This window comes from Theropithecus gelada, chromosome 14, assembly GCF_003255815.1.
Source record: "Theropithecus gelada isolate Dixy chromosome 14, Tgel_1.0, whole genome shotgun sequence".
NCBI lineage: Eukaryota > Metazoa > Chordata > Mammalia > Primates > Cercopithecidae > Theropithecus > Theropithecus gelada.
The window spans coordinates 1,110,468-1,126,933 of NC_037682.1; the positions used below are offsets into that span (position 1 = coordinate 1,110,468).

The 16,466-nt window shown below is 58.1% G+C and overlaps 1 protein-coding gene across 8 annotated transcripts in view; it reads right to left on the reverse strand.

Moving 5' to 3' along the window:
* Nucleotides 1-326: 326 nt before the first annotated feature.
* CHID1 (chitinase domain containing 1) overlaps nt 327-16,466 on the reverse strand; it is a 47,742-nt gene continuing 31,602 nt past the window's right edge. For 5 of the 8 annotated variants that reach the window (XM_025356076.1, XM_025356077.1, XM_025356073.1 and 2 more), the window contains 3 exons: nt 3,114-3,194; nt 2,576-2,618; nt 327-2,412 (listed from right to left, as the gene is read on the reverse strand). In XM_025356076.1, the coding sequence (XP_025211861.1) occupies nt 2,314-2,412; nt 2,576-2,618; nt 3,114-3,194 (223 nt within the window). In that variant the 3' untranslated portion in view covers nt 327-2,313. The remainder of the gene's footprint in view (nt 2,413-2,575; nt 2,619-3,113; nt 3,195-16,466) is intronic. The other 3 variants (XM_025356070.1, XM_025356069.1, XM_025356072.1) reach the window with 1 other exon arrangement.

Below are 16,466 nucleotides of genomic sequence, written 5' to 3' on the forward strand. Positions count from 1 at the left end.
CCATCTCAAAAGAAAAAAATAGTAATAAAAATATTTAAAAAGTGCCAAGCGCCCTCGGGGGGCGGAGGGGGAGGGGGGGCGTCCCTGAACTGCCGGCCTGTGCTAGGTGGGCTTCCCTCTGCTTCACCCCCAACCCCAGGGTCTTCCTCCCCAAGTGGGGCTCTCCTGCCCAAAAACCCCCACCCCAGGGCCTCCTCCTGAGGCAGGGCTCCTTCCACATCACCCCCACCCTGGGGCCTCCTGTCGAGGTGGGGCTCCGCTTTTCCCCCGTCTATTTTGTTCCTAGAACTCTGCCCTTTAAGTGAGCTGGCAGCACAAAGCAGTTATCACAGGGCACAGAAAAAACATGCATCAAGGTGCCTGCCACAGGATTCTCACAGCCAGGGTGAGGGTTGTGTGGGGACACTGGCCACAGAGATGACAGTCAGTTCAGGTTGGGGCATCTGATCCCCAAACTACCCCACAATCTCAATTTCCAGCTAATTCCTGCCTCACCCTCTGCCCATCACCCTGGAGACAGAGCCCGCTCTAGGCGTCCTATCCTATGTGGCATCCCCACCCCTGCTTGCACCCAATGCTGATCTGGCAATGCCTAGCTCCAGGCCCACACCACCCTCCCAGACCTGCGTGTCCCCTGCCCTCACTCTGACGGAAGCCACAGGATCCCTGAGAACCAACTCAAATGTTAGCGTCAGCGCCTCTGGGGACACAAGGTCAGTGCCCCAAAGCCAGTGGCAGCTTTTGTTTTTTTTAGAGAAGGTTTTTGGAGTGTAGTTGATCACAGCTCACTGCAGCCTCAGCCTCATCAAGCGATCCTCCCACCTCAGCCTCCTGAGTAGCTGTGAGTACAGGCCCATGCCACCACGTCTTGCTAACTTGTATTTTTAGGGGGTAGAGACGGGGTTTCACCATGTTGTCCAGCATTCCTCCTGCCACGGCTTTCCAAAGTACTGGGATTACAGGCATGAGCTACTGCACACACCACCTGTATCTCCTACACCCATGTCAAGCAGCAGCAAAGCGGTGGGAAGGGCTGCACCTGCAGTGTGGCGGCTCACAGGCCTCCCTGACGTCCAGGCCTTTCTTAGGCGTGGGTGCCTCGGGCCGACCCAGGACCCCCTCCCTGGCTTCTGTCCTGTGGAGGAGACCCCACCATGCTTCTTACCACCGGCTGGAGATGTCCTGACCCCCCTGCCCACCACACCCTGATGTTACTGACTCTGAACCAGAACCAGTGCCCACCCTGGCCTCACCGTCCCTCACCCCACGGCATTCTTGGGCACGCCCAGGCCCATCCACTCCCTGGACTCACTTCTGTCCCCCCAAGAGACCCTGCCTGGGACGTGTACCCACCTATGCCCTCCGCTGCCCACCTCAGCCCTGTGGGTCCCAATGGTGAGGAGAGGAGTTCTCACGGCCAGCCAAGGACAGGATGGCGATGAGGGGCAGGGGAATGAAGGCCGCCAGGCGTTGGCTCATGCCTCCAAATTCCCCAGGGCCTCCCCAGAGCCTGGACACCGCTGCATTGCGGGGTGGGTGCAGACTGCCAGCCACGTGTCCTCTGCCCCACCCCTCACTGGAAATGCCCTTCCCGATGTGGCCCACGGGTCCTGCCGTTGCCCCTCACCATGCTCCCTGATGTGGCCAGGCTGGCCTGGGGGTCACGCTACCTGAGGTGGCAGAGCTGAGCCAAGGTCCAGGGCCAGTTTCAAGAGGGTGGGCCAGGTTCCTCTGTGCCCATTTCCAGGGCAGCCCCTGCACCCTTGCCGTGCTGGACTCGGTGGGGACGTCTGGGTGGCTCTCTGCAGATGTCACACATATGCTGTGGCTGGCGAGGTGGGTGGTGACGTGGGCGTGCAGCTCTCAGCTCTGTCACTGCCAAGCCCTGGGGTGATACTGGGCAGAGCTGTCCCTGCCAGGGCCCTCAAGTCCGGGAATGGGCGAGTCTGGGATGGTTCCAGAGCTTCCAAACCCACATCTGGCCCAGGATGTGAGAAGCAGCCCAGACAGGCCTGAGCCAGGCTGTCCTGGTGGGGCAGGTACTGTGGGTCCTGCCTGCCCAGCCGACAGGAGGCAGCCAGCAGATGCCCAGGTGGGAGGGGCTTGAGCTCTCGGGTGCCCCCCAGCCAGGACTCATCCCAGGGCAGGGACCCCTCATGAGAGGGTGGGGAGTCACACGGTGCCCAGGACCCCTGACTGAGGACTGCAGCAGACCCGTCACAGCAAACGGAGTGGAGGCCTGTATTTCACACCTGCTCACTCACTCCATGGCTTAGAAAAGAACACGTCCGCCGCAGAGGCTGCAAAGTCCGCCTAGAGCAGGTCGTAGAAGTAGTCCAGGCCCTGGCCCAGCTCCCAGATGGAGACCCCAACGCCCAGCTCCCGGGCCAGCTCCAGCCGCACCTGCAGGGACTGAGCACAGATGGAGGTGTGAGTGCCTGCTGGGGCCTGTCCCCCAACACCTAGGAGTGTCCTCCAGGCCGAGGGGCAGCACTGCCTGGACCCCAGGCCAGTGCCTGCCGTGCTGTCGCATGCCCCATCTCTCCCCCGGTCCCATGGCTGGCAGCACACGCACCTTCAGGGTTGGGTAGAAGACGACATGCCTCCCACTGCGGCTCCTGCAAGACAAGGGGACTGTCGGCCCGTCCGCCGCCTCTGCTGGTTCCAGGCCTCCTCCCCTCACAGCCAAGGTCCACGGCCTGGACTCTTCCCACCCGCCAGGTGGCCACCTGCTGTCCAGCTGTGCTCCGGGGCCGGGAGCAGCAAGTCAGCTCGTGACCCTGGGACCCCCTGGCCCTGCTGCTCCCTCGTCTCCACCCCCTGGGTCCTGGGACCCCCTGGCCCTGCTGCTCCCTCGTCTCCACCCCCTGGGTCCTGGGACCCCCTGGCCCTGCTGCTCCCTCATCTCCACCCCCTGGGTCCTGGGACCCCCTGGCCCTGCTGCTCCCTCATCTCCACCCCCTGGGTCCTGGGATCCCCTGGGCCCTGCTGCTCCCTCGTCTCCACCCCCAGGGTCCTGGGACCCCCTGGGCCCTGCTGCTCCCTCGTCTCCACCCCCAGGGTCCCTCCCTGCACACAAGGCCGAGGCGGACCATGCACTTCCCAACACTCACTTCTTGTACTCGAAGAAGTGCTCCGAGGCCTGGCTGTCCCACACCATCCGGGGCCTGTGGTCCTTCAGTGTCTGGATGTACCTGGGGAGACCAGGGTGTGGGTTTGGGAGCCCACCCAGCTCCCCCACCCTGTACCCCAAAGGCTGTGGCTATCAGCAGGGGCAGGGCCACTTGGGGCAGCAGGTAGAGGGAGCCACTGTCCCCAGTGGTCTGGGGGACGATGGCTGGTGGGGTGGCCAGAGCCTCGGGTCCTGTGAACCCTGTATTTGAGGAAGCACATCTTCCGGGAGCTTCCTCAGGAGAAGCCGCCCCAAGTCCTCTCAGTGGCCTGGAGAGTGACACGAGGCCTGAAACTGCCTCACCCTGGGGATGGCCCTCAGGCTACACAGTGGCTGCTGGACGGGGCTCCTCACTCTGTCTAGACCCCAGGTGAGAGGCTAACCAGACAGGCCTCAGGCTGCCCTGGCCCCGCTGCTGGCCCTGGACTGATGGGCAGTGCCTCATACTGGGGATGGCTGCCTGGGGCAGTGGTTTCTGCACCCTTTTTTTTTTTTTTTTTGAGACAGAGTGTTGTTTTGTCACCCAAGCTGGTGTACAGTGGTGCAATCTTGGTTCACTGCAACCTCTGCCTCCCAGGTTCAAGTGATTCTGCCTTAGCCTCCTGAGTAGCTGGGACTACAGGTGCGCACCACCACGCCCAATTTTTGTATTTTTTAGTAGAGACAGGTTTCACCATATTGGCCAGGCTGGTCTGGAACTCCTGACCTCGTGATCTGTCCGCCTTGGCCTCCCGAAGTGCTGGGATTACAGGTGTGAGCCACTGCGCCCGGCCTCTGCACCCTTTCAAAGGCTAAGTCTGTCTCAGTCTTGAACCACCACCACCCCAGGCCCAGGACTGCAGCAGGCCCCCCCTGAGCACCAAGAGCCAGTGGTTTGAGAACCACCCCCTCCTTCACAGAGGACAGGCTCATTCCCAAGGTGCTGGGGACACAACAGCGGTTTCCAGGTCACAGGGGACCTTGAGTGTGGGCACACCTCACACTGCACATCTGGGACCAGGGCAGGTGGTTCCAGAACACTATGGGCCACAGCCACCAGCAGCAGTGACAGATCGTTCTGGAAGCTTCTGGTCTCTGCAGACAGGAGTGTGTGCAGGTGGAGGCAGCTGACAACGGAACATGACCAGTGGCTGCTGCGTGAGAAAAGTGCCCCCCACATGCCTGGGGCTGCAGCCTCGGGGAGGAGGCCTGGAGTGGGGCCTACAGCCCGGACACCATGCGGGAGGGGAGGACAGGCAGTGGGCAGCTGCAGGGGCGCAAGGACCTGGGCTGTGTGGCATGGACATCTGCAGGACCCTAAGGGGTCATGGCTGGACACTGCAGGGTTTATCCAAGTGAGAAATGGCAGCCACAGGACCGCACCTCGAGCCACCTTCCTGCTCCTGCCCAGGAGGAATGGGATGGCTGAGGATCCCAAGTGGGGGAGGCTGCTGTTGTCCTGAGTGGGGCAGAGTCCCCTTGACACTGGGAACCTCTTCCAGACTAGGGCACGTCACTTCAGAGCTGTGAGCGGGAGCAGCTGCCACCTGCCCAGCAGTGCTCGAGAAAGTGCCAGACCCCATCGGGTAGCTCTGGCCTTTCGGGGCACGGGGGCTGCTCTGCAGACATCAGACCCTGGTAGACACATGGCAGGGAGGGTGGGAATTAGCACTCGGGCGGCCTCCCCAACCCAGACAGAGTTTCCCTTAGACGCCTGTTTCTTTTTTGAGACAAAGTCTCACTGTCACTCAGGCTGAAGTGCAATGGCACGATCTTGGCCCACTGTAACCTCCGCCTCCTGGGTTCAAGCAATTCTCCCACCTCTGCCTCCCAAGTAGCTAGGATCACAGCCACCCGCCACCACGCCCAGCTGGTTTTTGTATTTTTAGTAGAGATGGGGTTTCTCCATGTTGGTCAGCCTGGTCCTGAACTCCTGACTTCAAGTGATCTGCCCGCCTTGGCCTCCCAAAGTATTAGGATTACAGGTGTGAGCCTGTAATCCCTAGATTACACCCGGTCCCCCTAGATGCTGGTAATGGGACGGCAGCAGTGGCTAGCAGCTCCAGCCATCCCAGGCATGGAAAAGCACTGCTGGACCCCTGCCCTCCTGAGGCTGGGCCAGGCCCCTCAACAGCCATATGCAAACATGGTCTTTCCAGAAGCCCCTCCAGGCCAGGCAACATCATGGAGGCTGCCGGCACAGCCACAACCCCATCGACAGCTCTAAAATGACCGCCTTCTCCTGAACTGAAACACGGCTCAAGGTGGTGGTGGTGTAATTTGCAGCTTCCCCCCAATATCCGCTGGGTGGCTCTGTGAGAAGAATGGGACGTGCAGGGTCGTGGGCAGATGCCTCAGGGCAGGGATGGCCCTCGGGCTGTGGGGAGCTCTGGCCACGCCACACACTCCTCCTCCAGTGGGGCCTCTGTGGTCACTGCTCATAATCTGCTGCCTCCAGGAGGAGGTGAGGCTGTGGGTGGCCAGGATCCCTGAGAGCACCGGGTGCCTCCCACTCAGGAGCCCCAGCCTGGTGGTTTGGTGAGTGGGTAGTGACCACGCTGTGGGGGCAGCCACGACCAGGGCGTTGTCAGGGACCCCAACCCCGGGAATCGCTACTCCCAAGCAGGCCCTGAGAACAAGGAGAAGCTAGAGCCCAGGTGCTGGGTGGGGGTGTGTGCCCAGCTCCCAAAAGCCCAGGGAGGTCCGAGAGTCACTCCTGGGGAGGAGGGTGAGGCCACCGGGTGTAGGAGCAGGGCTGAGTGAGGAGGGGCAGCTGCAGGCACAGGGAGGGAGTCCAGGCCCATAGCGGAGGGAGGACAGTCTTCAGAGGGCCGCAGACACACAGAGGGGCTGGGTCCTTGGGGGGTCTGAGTGGCCACCCAGGCTGGTAACTGGGACCCCCTTGAGGGCTTATAAGACCCCAAGGAGCATGGCTGGTATGATGGACAAGCACACCAGGGGGCCAGGCTCCCAGGAGGAACAAGGGCCACACAGGTCTTTTGGGGAGCAGGCACCAGCCACGGTGAGCGGGGAGCGGGCGAGGGGCCTGCCTGGGAGGAAGGAAGGGTCAGAGAGAAGGCAGGGGAAGTTGAAAGTCTGAGGGTGGGTGTGGGGAGCACCGCAGGAGCCCAGGGGAGGGACAAGCACATGGACAGGGAGGAATAAGGACTAAATTAACACGGACAGCCTCGGCCTCACAGAAACATCCAGAACAGACAAACCTACAGAGACGGTGGGCTGGAGATGGGCACAGGCTAGGGCAGGGAAAGAGGGCACAACTGCTAAAAGGCAGAGGGCTTTTGGGGAACAGTACTGAGGGTTGCACAATTCTGCAAGCATACTAAATGCCACTTTGAAATGGTGCATTTTATGGTACATGAATTTTATCCAACCTCAAAAAAAGTTACAAGGCCTCAAATGGAAAAGAGTCAAGGAAAGCCAAACAGGATATACACACAAAACACACCGAGACACGCCACAGAGGAATTTAGGAGGACCAGGGACAGAGGTCTGACGCGTTTCTAGGGAGAAAGCAGATCAAGTGTGAGAAAGATGTTCTTGGACCTCCTGATGTGGAGGGCGGGGGTCACCCCACGGAGACCAGCTTGGAAACTTCTCTTGGAGAAGGTTCCAGAAAACCAAAATAAGTGGGACGAGGGGCTTGCTCCAAAGCCTGGGGAGTTTGCCAAGGTCTAAAAGGCAAGGTTGAAAAACAGAGATGCCTGACGGGGCTGGGCGTGGTGGCTCACACCTGTAATCCCAGCACTCTGGGAGGCCGAGGTGGGTGGATCACCTGAGGTCAGGAGTTCAAGACCATCCTGGCTAACACGGTGAAACCCTCTCTACCAAAAATACAAAAATTAGCCGGGCGTGGTGGTGGGCGCCTGTAATCTCAGCTACTAAGGAGGCTGAAGCAGGAGAATCGTTTGAACCTGGGAGGTGGAGGGTTGCAGTGCGCTGAGATTGTGCCACTGCACTCCAGCCTGGGTGACAGAGTGAGATTCTGTCTCAAAAAAAAAAAAAAAAGAAAAAGAAAAAAAAAAAAAAGCCTGCTTGAGGGAGGCAGCACTGGCGGGCGGAGGGAACTCCCAATACCTCACCTCCACTCTGTGCTGTGGCCCCGGTGGAGCAGGTGTGCCGAACCCCCAGAGTAGCCACGTCTGAGCAATCCCTCCACCCTGCTAACCAAAGAGGCCCACGGAGGACTGGCCCACATGGACACGCTGCTGCTGTCATGCTGGCCTGAGAGCCCGGGCTTGTGACTCCCGGGAGGGCAGTGGTCCATGCTCCTCCACTGCCCTGAGCAGCTCCGGGCCCAACCCTACAGTCTTGGCCCAGTGGCTGGCGGGAGCCCTGGTCATCCACCAAGAAGGGCGTCCCTCTCTTGGCCCCTGAGTGGAAGCCAGCTCATGGGAGGCCGCAGGGGAGGCCAGCATCAGAGGCTGATCGGGGCCTCTCTCCTTGAGTCTGCCCAGGCAGCCTCCTGAGACATAGGACTGACAAGAGCATCTGACCAGATGTTCCAGGACACCTTGACTCCATGTGCAGAGCCAGCCCGGGCTGAGCAAGGAAGGAGCCTGGGGAGATGGCCCCAGGATCTCAGCAAGGCAAGGTATGAGAACTCTGGGCCAGCTGGGATGGGGAGACATGGGATAGGACAAGGAGTGGGAGCTATGCACCTGTATCTCACCTGCCTCCAGGTGTGTGCCTGTGTGTACCTGTGCCACAGCTGGGGCCGGGAGCTATGCACCTGTGTCTTGCCTATCTCCAGGTGTGTACCTGTGCTATAGCTGGGGCTGCCTCACCCGAGGACGCGGTTACCAGATATGGTGATGGAGCCTCCAGACCCTTCCTGGCCACGCCCAGAACCCAAGTTGGGTGGCTGCCTCTCCCCAGACTTAATTTTTTTTTGTTTTTTTGAGATAAGGTCACCAGGCGCAGTGGCTCATGTCTGTAATCTCAGCACTTTGGGAGGCCAAGGCAGGTGAATCACCTGAGGTCAGGAGTTCCAGATCAGCCTGGCCAACATGGTGAAACCCCGTCTACTAAAAATACAAAAAATTAGCCAGGCATGGTGACACACACCTATAGTCCCAGCTACTTAGGAGGCTGAGGCAGGAGAATCGCTTGAACCTGGGAGGTGGAGGCTACAGTGAGCTGAAATCAAGCCACTGCACTCCAGACTGAGCGACAAGAGCGAAACTCCATCTCCAAAACGAAAAGAGATAGGGTCTTGTTCTGTCACGAAGGCTGGCATGCAATGGTGTGATCATAGCGCACTGCAGCCTGGACCTCCAAGGCTCAAGCGATCCTCCCGCCTCAGCCTCCTGAGTGGCCAGGACTATACAGGTGTGCAACACCACACCCTGCTAACTTTTAACATTTTTGTAGAGATGGGGGTCTTGCTATGTGCCCCAAGCTGGTTTCAAACTCCTGGCCTCAAGTGATCCTCCCACCTCGGCCTCCCAAGCTGTTACGATTACAGGCATGAGTCACCACACGCAGCACCCCCTGGATTTGACCAAGTGGCTGCTAGGGCTGTACTGGCTCCAAAGGGATAGCAGTGCAATTACACAATCATGCTGTGAGCCGCCCTGAGCTGCCCTTAGGAAGCAGTTCTGTGTCCTGGAGGCAGCAGGCAGAAAACAGCCTGGAGGCACACAGCTTCCTGCAGGGAACAACGCGCGAGGCCGGCTCTGGTCTCAGGAGTATGTGTGCAGAGAAGCCCTTCCTAGGACCCCTCAGGAGCCCCCACAGGGCTCTGCAGCCAGCTCCAAGGAAGGGGTCCAAGGCAGTGGAGCTGCTGCTGGCTGGCGGGAGGAGGGGCTTGCAGGCTCCGCCCAGGGCCAGGGCTGCTGTGGGCAATGGTGAGGCCCCCAACCCCAGGCCCAGGCCTCCTTCTGGAGGGAGGACATAGCTGACAGCTGCCCCTCCCCAAGCCTACCCTGCAGACACTGAAACCCCAGGTCAGGTGCTCCTATCTTCACACGTTTCAGTCGCCTCTCAGAGCTTGAATTCAACCAGACAGCCCTCCTCGGTGGGTGGCCATCCTTCTGCAGGGCTGTCCTGTCTGAAATGTGGGATCCAGCAACATCCTGAGACCGGAAGCCCTGAGGCTCGCCGTCTCCCTCCCATGGAGGCGGGCGTGGCTAGGCCACAGATACACGCCAGTGAGTCCCCGCACCCAGCCCCACTGGGGACGTGCGCGGGAGCTGCTGCTAGCCAGCCAAGGCTGGATGGAGCCCAGGGCTCCCAGAGGCACAGGCTGGAGACACTGAGGGCCCCGGGCATGGAGGAGACCTGGCCCCTCGTCACTGGCTAGCAGAGAGCGCTGGGGTGTTGGGAGAACATGGTGAGCATGAGCCTGGGGATCGGGGCTGGGGTTGCTGAAACCCTTGGCGCCGCATGAGGCCGAGGGAGTCAAGTCCTGGGGTGGCCATGAGGGGCTTGCCACACCATTCTATGCACTTTTATGCTTGAAGATTCTCACAGTAAAAGATTCACAAGACAGGAGGAAAACGCCTAGGTCCACCGAGTCATGGCAGCAAAAGACGCCAGGGCAGTGATGAGGGCCACGTGCCCAAGATTCAATCCCTGCTGCTTCCGGCCTCCCAGACATCCCCTGGGGGGTGACAGACAGGATGAAGGGAAGATGGGCTCCACTCTGCAGAGGACACAGTAGGCTGGAGGAGCGAAGAGGCTGGGGCTGGATGACTGGCTGGTGTGGGTGGCAGGCGCCGCATTGCTTGGCGGTGCACGTGGTGTGTGGGGGCATGTGAGGCTGGGGGCCGTCTTCTGCTCTTTAGGGTGGCTGCAGCTAATAAGTGAGATTTCAGCTAGAAAAGCAGACATTTGGTGCCAACACAAGGCGAGAACAGAGGGTGAAGAGAGGCGTCTGAGTGATGTCGCCAGAGCTCAGCAGGAGCCAGCACAGGTGCGAGGACCGATAAGCCTTGAGAAAGGGCTGGGAGAGGAGCCCCAGCTTCTGGGACAGACAGGGAGGACCCACAGAACACCCCACAACGGTGGCCCATCTCACCCTGTGCATGCTGCAGGCAGTGAGCCCTTGGGCTGGGTTTGGTGTCCAGAGTGGATGCCACCTGTCCAGGGCAGGACCACGGACGGGGTGCAGATGAACAGTGAAGCTGAGAGGGAGGTCGGGGCTTGGGGAGGGGCCAGACGCCACCAGGGCAGAGCCAGGGTCAGGAAGAATGTTCTGAGGAGCTGCGAACACGGCCCCTCCCCTGCGTGGACATTCAGGCGGAGGCAGGAGTGCCGTCCACTCGCAGAGGGGACTCTGTCACAGTTGGGAGCTAGGAACCTACCCAGGGAAGACTCTGGTGGCTGTCAGGCATCAAACTCCCAGCGGCAGGGATGCCTCCACCTGTGATCCTTGCCAGTGTCCCCCCTGGACTAGAGTGGGGGCGCCCTCCCTGCCATACCCTTGAGGCAGGAGCCATGGCTGTGCAGCGTCAGCGCTCTCTCGGCTGGCTCAGCAGCTGTGAGGATGCACGTGTGAGCAAGTCTTGGCAGCTGGTTATTTATTCCAGCCTTGTGGGAGGTGGCCCTGCTGAGCTGGCATCTGTGCTGCTGCCCTGGCCAAGGTCTCTGGGCAGGGTCAGACAGGGCAAGAGCTACTGGCCACCCAGGATGGGACGTGGGGACAGGCACTCTAGGGGCCGCTGAGACCCTCCCCATGGCATGCTCCCCTTAAGTGGTCCTGCGTCCAGGCTGGAGACTGCCAGGTGCCCACACCCCTCCTCTGTGCCACTCAGGCCCAGGGGTCATTAACAAGGGCACTTTGGGTGGGCAAAGAGGGCAGATTAGGAGGGGACTTCTCAGATGGGAGTGAGGACCCAGAAGCAGTGCCTTTCTTTCCTGACTGGGTACACCCAGACCCCAACTTGTGCAAAACTGGGGGGTCCTGAGGGCATATACCCCCACACACTCATGTACACACCTTTGTAATCAGAATTCCTTGACTCCAAACCCACTAGCCAATTCTCAGAACAATCATGGTTGGGTGCAACTGCCCAGGGGAGGCTGCTGAAGGCTTTGGTTGTTTTGGAGACAGGGTCTTGCTCTGTAGCCCAGACTGGAGTGCAGTGCAGTCCCCACCTCCACAGCTCAGGCATTCCTGAGTAGCTGGGACCACAGGTGTGCACCACCATACCCGGCTACCTTTTTTTTTTTTTAACTATTTGTAATGACGGGTCTATTTTGCACAGAAGGTCTCGAACCCCTGGGCTCAAGCAATCTTCCTGCCTTGGCCCCCCAAAGTGCTGGAATTACAGGTGTGAGCTGTTGTGCCAGGCCACACTGATGCCTTGTGTGACCTGACCCAGGCTCTTGTGCAGTGAGTGAGCCCCAACTCTTCACCTTCAGATGGTGTAAATGGCTGAGCTGTTCCCCTAAAATCCACAGGTGAAGTGTGTGATGTCTTGAATGTTCTCTGCAAAATTCACACTGAAATGTAATCCCCATGGTGGCACTGTGGCCTTTAGAAGGTGACTGGGTCATGAGGGCTCTGCCCTGGTGAACGGATTAATCCATTCATGGTGGCACTGTGGGGAGGCGGGGCCCTTAGAAGGTGACTGGGTCATGAGGGCTCTGCCCTGGTGAATGGATTAATTCATTCATGGACTAGTGGGTTAATGGACCAGTGGGTGACCATGGGCATGGGACTGTGGCTTTCTAAGAAGAGGAAGGCGGCCTGGGTAGCTCGCTCAGAGCCTGTACCACGGGACGCCCTGCACTGCCTCTGGACTCTTTGGAGTAACCACCAACAAGAAGGTTCTCACAGAAGTGACCACGGACCTTGGACTTCTCAGCCTCTATAAGAAATAAATCCCTGTCTGGGTGCAGTGGCTCACACCTGTAATCCCAGAACTTTGGGAAGCTGAGCCGGGTGGATCACTTGAGGTCAGGAGTTTGAGACCAGCCTGCCTGACATAGCAAAACCCCATCTCTACTGAAAATATAAAAATTAGCTGGGCATGGTGGCACGCGCCTGTAGTCCCAGCTACTCAGGAGGCTGAGGCAGGACAATCACTTGAACCCAGGAGGTGGAGGTTGCAGTGAGCCGAGATCGCATCACTGCACTCCAGCCTGGGGACTCCATCTCAAAAAAAAACAAAAAACAAAAACAAAAACAAAAACGTGGTGGCACATGCCTGTAATTCGAGCTACTTGGGAGACTGAGGCAGGAGAATTGCTTGAACCCGGAAGGCAGAGGTTGCGGTGAACCAAGATCGCGCCATTGCACTCCAGCCTGGGCAACAAGAGCGAAACTCCGTCTCAAAAAAAAAAAAAAAAAAAAATATGGCCGGGCGCGGTGGCTCACGCCTGTAATCCCAGCACTTTGGGAGGCCGAGGCGGGCGGATCACAAGGTCAGGAGATCGAGACCATGGTGAAACCCCGTCTCTACTAAAAATACAAAAAAAATTAGCCGGGCGCGGTGGCAGGTGCCTGTAGTCCCAGCTACTTGGGAGGCTGAGGCAGGAGAATGGCAGGAACCCGGGAGGCGGAGCTTGCAGTGAGCCGAGATCGCGCCTCTGCACTCCAGCCAGGGGGACAGAGCAAGACTCCGTCTCAAAAAAAAAAAAAAATAAATAAATAAATAAATAAATAAATAAAATAAATTCCTTTTATTTATAAAGTACTCAGTTTCAGATATTCTGTTATAAGCAACAGAAAACGAACTAACACCAGTCCTAATCCCCAGTGCCTCAGAGTAGCACTATATTTAGAGAAATAGTTTTTTTTTTTTTTTTTATTTTTTCTTTTTTTCCTGAGACAGAGTCTTGCACTGTCGCCCAGCCTGGAATGCAGTGGCGCAATCTCCGCTCACTACAACCTCTGCCTCCCAGGTTCAAGCGATTCTCCTGCCTCAGCCTCCCAAATAGCTGGGATTACAGGCCTCCCGAGTAGCCCGCCACCACACCTGGCTAATTTTTTTTTTTCTTTTTCTTTTTGAGACGGAGTCTCGCTGTGTCACCCAGGCTGGAGTGCAGTGGCACAATCTCAGCTCACTGCAACCTCTGCCTCCCAGGTTCACACCATTCTCCTGCCTCAACCTCCCGAGTAGCTGGGACTACAGGTGCCCACCACCACGCCCGGCTAATTTTTTGTATTTTTAGTAGAGACGGGGTTTCACTGTGTTAGCCAGGATGGTCTCAGTCTCCTGAACTCATGATCCGCCCGTCTTGGCCTCCCAAAGTGCTGGGATTACAGGTGTGAGCCACGGCACCTGGCCACGCCCAGCTAACTTTTTGTATTTTTAGTAGAGATGGGATTTTACTATGTTGGCCAGGCTGGTCTTGAACTCCTGACTTTGTGATTGACCCACCTTCTTCTTTTGTAGAGTTAGGGTCGTTGCCCAGGCTGATCTTGAACTCCTGGGCTCCAGTGATCCTCCTGCCTCAGCCTCCTGAGTAGCTAGGACCATAGGCCTGAGCCTGCACTGAGAAAGTCTTTCAAGATGTGAGTAAAATGATGTCACAAGGGTGGGCTGTAATGCAACATGATTGGTGTCTTACAAGAAGAGGAGATAAGGGCCAGGTGTGGTGGTTCATGCCTGTAATCCCAGCACTTTGGGATGCTGAGGTGGGCGGATCACGAGGTCAGGAGATCGAGACCATCCTGGCTAACATGGTGAAACCCCGTCTCTACTAAAAATACAAAAAATTAGCTGGGCGTGGTGGTGGGCACCTGTAGTCCCAGCTACTTGGGAGGCTGAGGCAGGAGAATGGCGGGAACCCGGGAGGCGGAGGTTGCAGTGAGCTGAGATCGTGCCACTGCACTCCAGCCTGGGTGACAAGCGAGACCCCGTCTCAAAAAAAATGAAGAGTAGATAAGGACACACACAGGCGCACATGGGACCTTGTGAGGACACATGGAGAAGGCAGTTATCTACAAGCCAAGGAGAGAGGCCCTGGGAGGAGCCGACCCGACCTTAATGGCACCTTAATTTCATCTCCCACCTCCAGCCCCCAGGACTGAGACGAAGCTATTATTTCAGCTGCCCCACCTGTGGTACTTTATTACCCTTGAATAGTGCGGTGGCGACTCAAGGCCAACACCTATCTGCCTTCCAAAAGCCCAATCAGAAGTGAGGCTTCCCTGAAGGCCTGGTGAGCAGAGCTCACAGCTGGAGCTGAGTCAGGGCTGGGTGCATGGGAGGCCTCTTGCTTTGCACAGGGGACCCTGGGCTGGGAGTCCAAGCTCTGTACATGGCTCCACCCAAAGGCCCCAGAACCAGGCACCAGGTCAGGGATGTGGTAAGGTGGGGAACAGGCGCTGTGCTTCTAGAGCCTTCCCGGGATTCCCAGCGTCAAAGGAGGGCTGTGGTGGGGAAGGGTGCAGCACACACAGGAGCACAGACCAGTCCCGACTGAAAGAACAGACAGCTGGGCAGACAGGGTGGCCGGGCCCCTCACTCTGCATTGCAGGAACATGAGAGCTGGCACCCAGTGACTGACCCGTGCCCCATCTCAGCAGGAGCAGGGGACCCAAACAAGCCGGGGCCCTGGGGCAGTGCCCTCACCGGTGTGGAGCCCCGCGTGTCTCAGTGTGTGGCTGACTCACTGGGTGAGACATGGGACAGAAGACGCCAGGCTCCTTACCCTGCCTGATGCCCAGGCTGGCCCCAGGCCCTCCTCAGCCAGCACCCGCTCACATCCACCCCTGCAGCAGCGTCAGGCCCTGCTCAGCGACCCAGAGCGCACCTAGGGCCAAGAGCCAGAGAACAGTGGGAGCCCAGGCCTGTGCTGGACCCCAGGACCAGCCGTGTGGACAGAGAGGAGGGTGCACAGAGAGGAGCGTGCACATAAAGTGTCGGGGGAAGGACTCCACACACAACCCTGGTCTTGCAACATGGCCCACCTGACATCTGCCATGGAGGGGCTCACGGAGGGCACCCCTGGAGGCCGGGCAGGGAACACTGCCCCGACATACTCCTCTATCCACTGCTGCCACCCTCAGGACCCGCGAATCTAGCAGGTTACCTCTGCCTCTCCCCATGGCCGACCAGGAAGAAGCAGGGGTGATAGTCTGGCCTCTGCTTACCTGCCTGGGCTGACACATACACACACCCCTCATGGAGGGCAGGCCTGTGGGGGACCTGCAGAGACTCACAAAGATGACAGCTGAGGCCTCCACAGAAAGGACCAGGTTCTCCAGAAAAGCGAGCAGCTAAAACTGTTTCTAAGAAACTCAACTGCACCCAGAACAAAGATTAAGATGATTTATAAAAATGCTAGGCCGGGCGCGGTGGCTCACACCTGTAATCCCAGCACTTTGGGAGGCCGAGACGGGCAGATCACGAGGTCAGGAGATCGAGACCATCCTGGCTAACACGGTGAAACCCCGTCTCTACTAAAAAAATACAAAAAATTGGCCGGGCGAGGTGGCGGACGCCTGTAGTCCCAGCTACTCAGGAGGCTGAGGCAGGAGAATGGCGTGAACCCGGGAGGCGGAGCTTGCAGTGAGCCGAGATTGTGCCACTGCACTCCAGCCTGGGTGACAGAGCGAGACTCCGTCTCAAAAAAAAGAAAAAAAAAAAAATGCTAAAACACCCAGCACTCAACATGGTAAAATTCGCAATGCCTGAGGCACCAACCCAAGAGTACCAGGCCAACAGAAAGGCAGCATAATAGGACCCCAAACAAGGAGGAAAAGCAGTCTACTGAAACTGACCCCAATATCAGAACCAGCAGACATGAGCACTCAGCAGTTATTACAATTGAATCCCAATCTGCAAAAGTTTAGTAGAGACATGGAAGAGGGAAAGGGGACCCCAAACAAGCCTCTAGAGAATTGCAACATGTTGGCCAGGCTCGGTGGCTCGCGCCTGTCACAGCAGCACTTTGGGAGGCTGAGGCAGGAGGATGGTTGAGCCCAGGAGTTCGAGACCAGCCTGGGCAACATAGTGAGACCCCCCATCTCATAAAAAATAAAACAAGATTGAATTATGACACATGAGGTGACAAAAGCACTGGATGAGATTAATGGAAGGTTGGGTGGTGAGAGAAATGACTGCGTCAGGCTCAGGGCGGATGGGATTAATGGCAGGTTGGGCACAGGAAGAGAAATGGCCAGGCCAGGCGTGGGGCTCACACCTGTCATCCCAGCACTTTGGGAGGCTGAGGCAGGAGGATCGCTTGAGCCTAGGAATTTGAGACCAGCCTGGACAACATGGCAAAACCCTATCTCTACAAAAAAGTACAAAAATTAGCAGGGCGTGGTGGCAGGTACCTGTGGTCCCAGCTATTTGGGAGGCTGAGGTGGGAGGATATCTTCAGCCCAGGAGGTTGA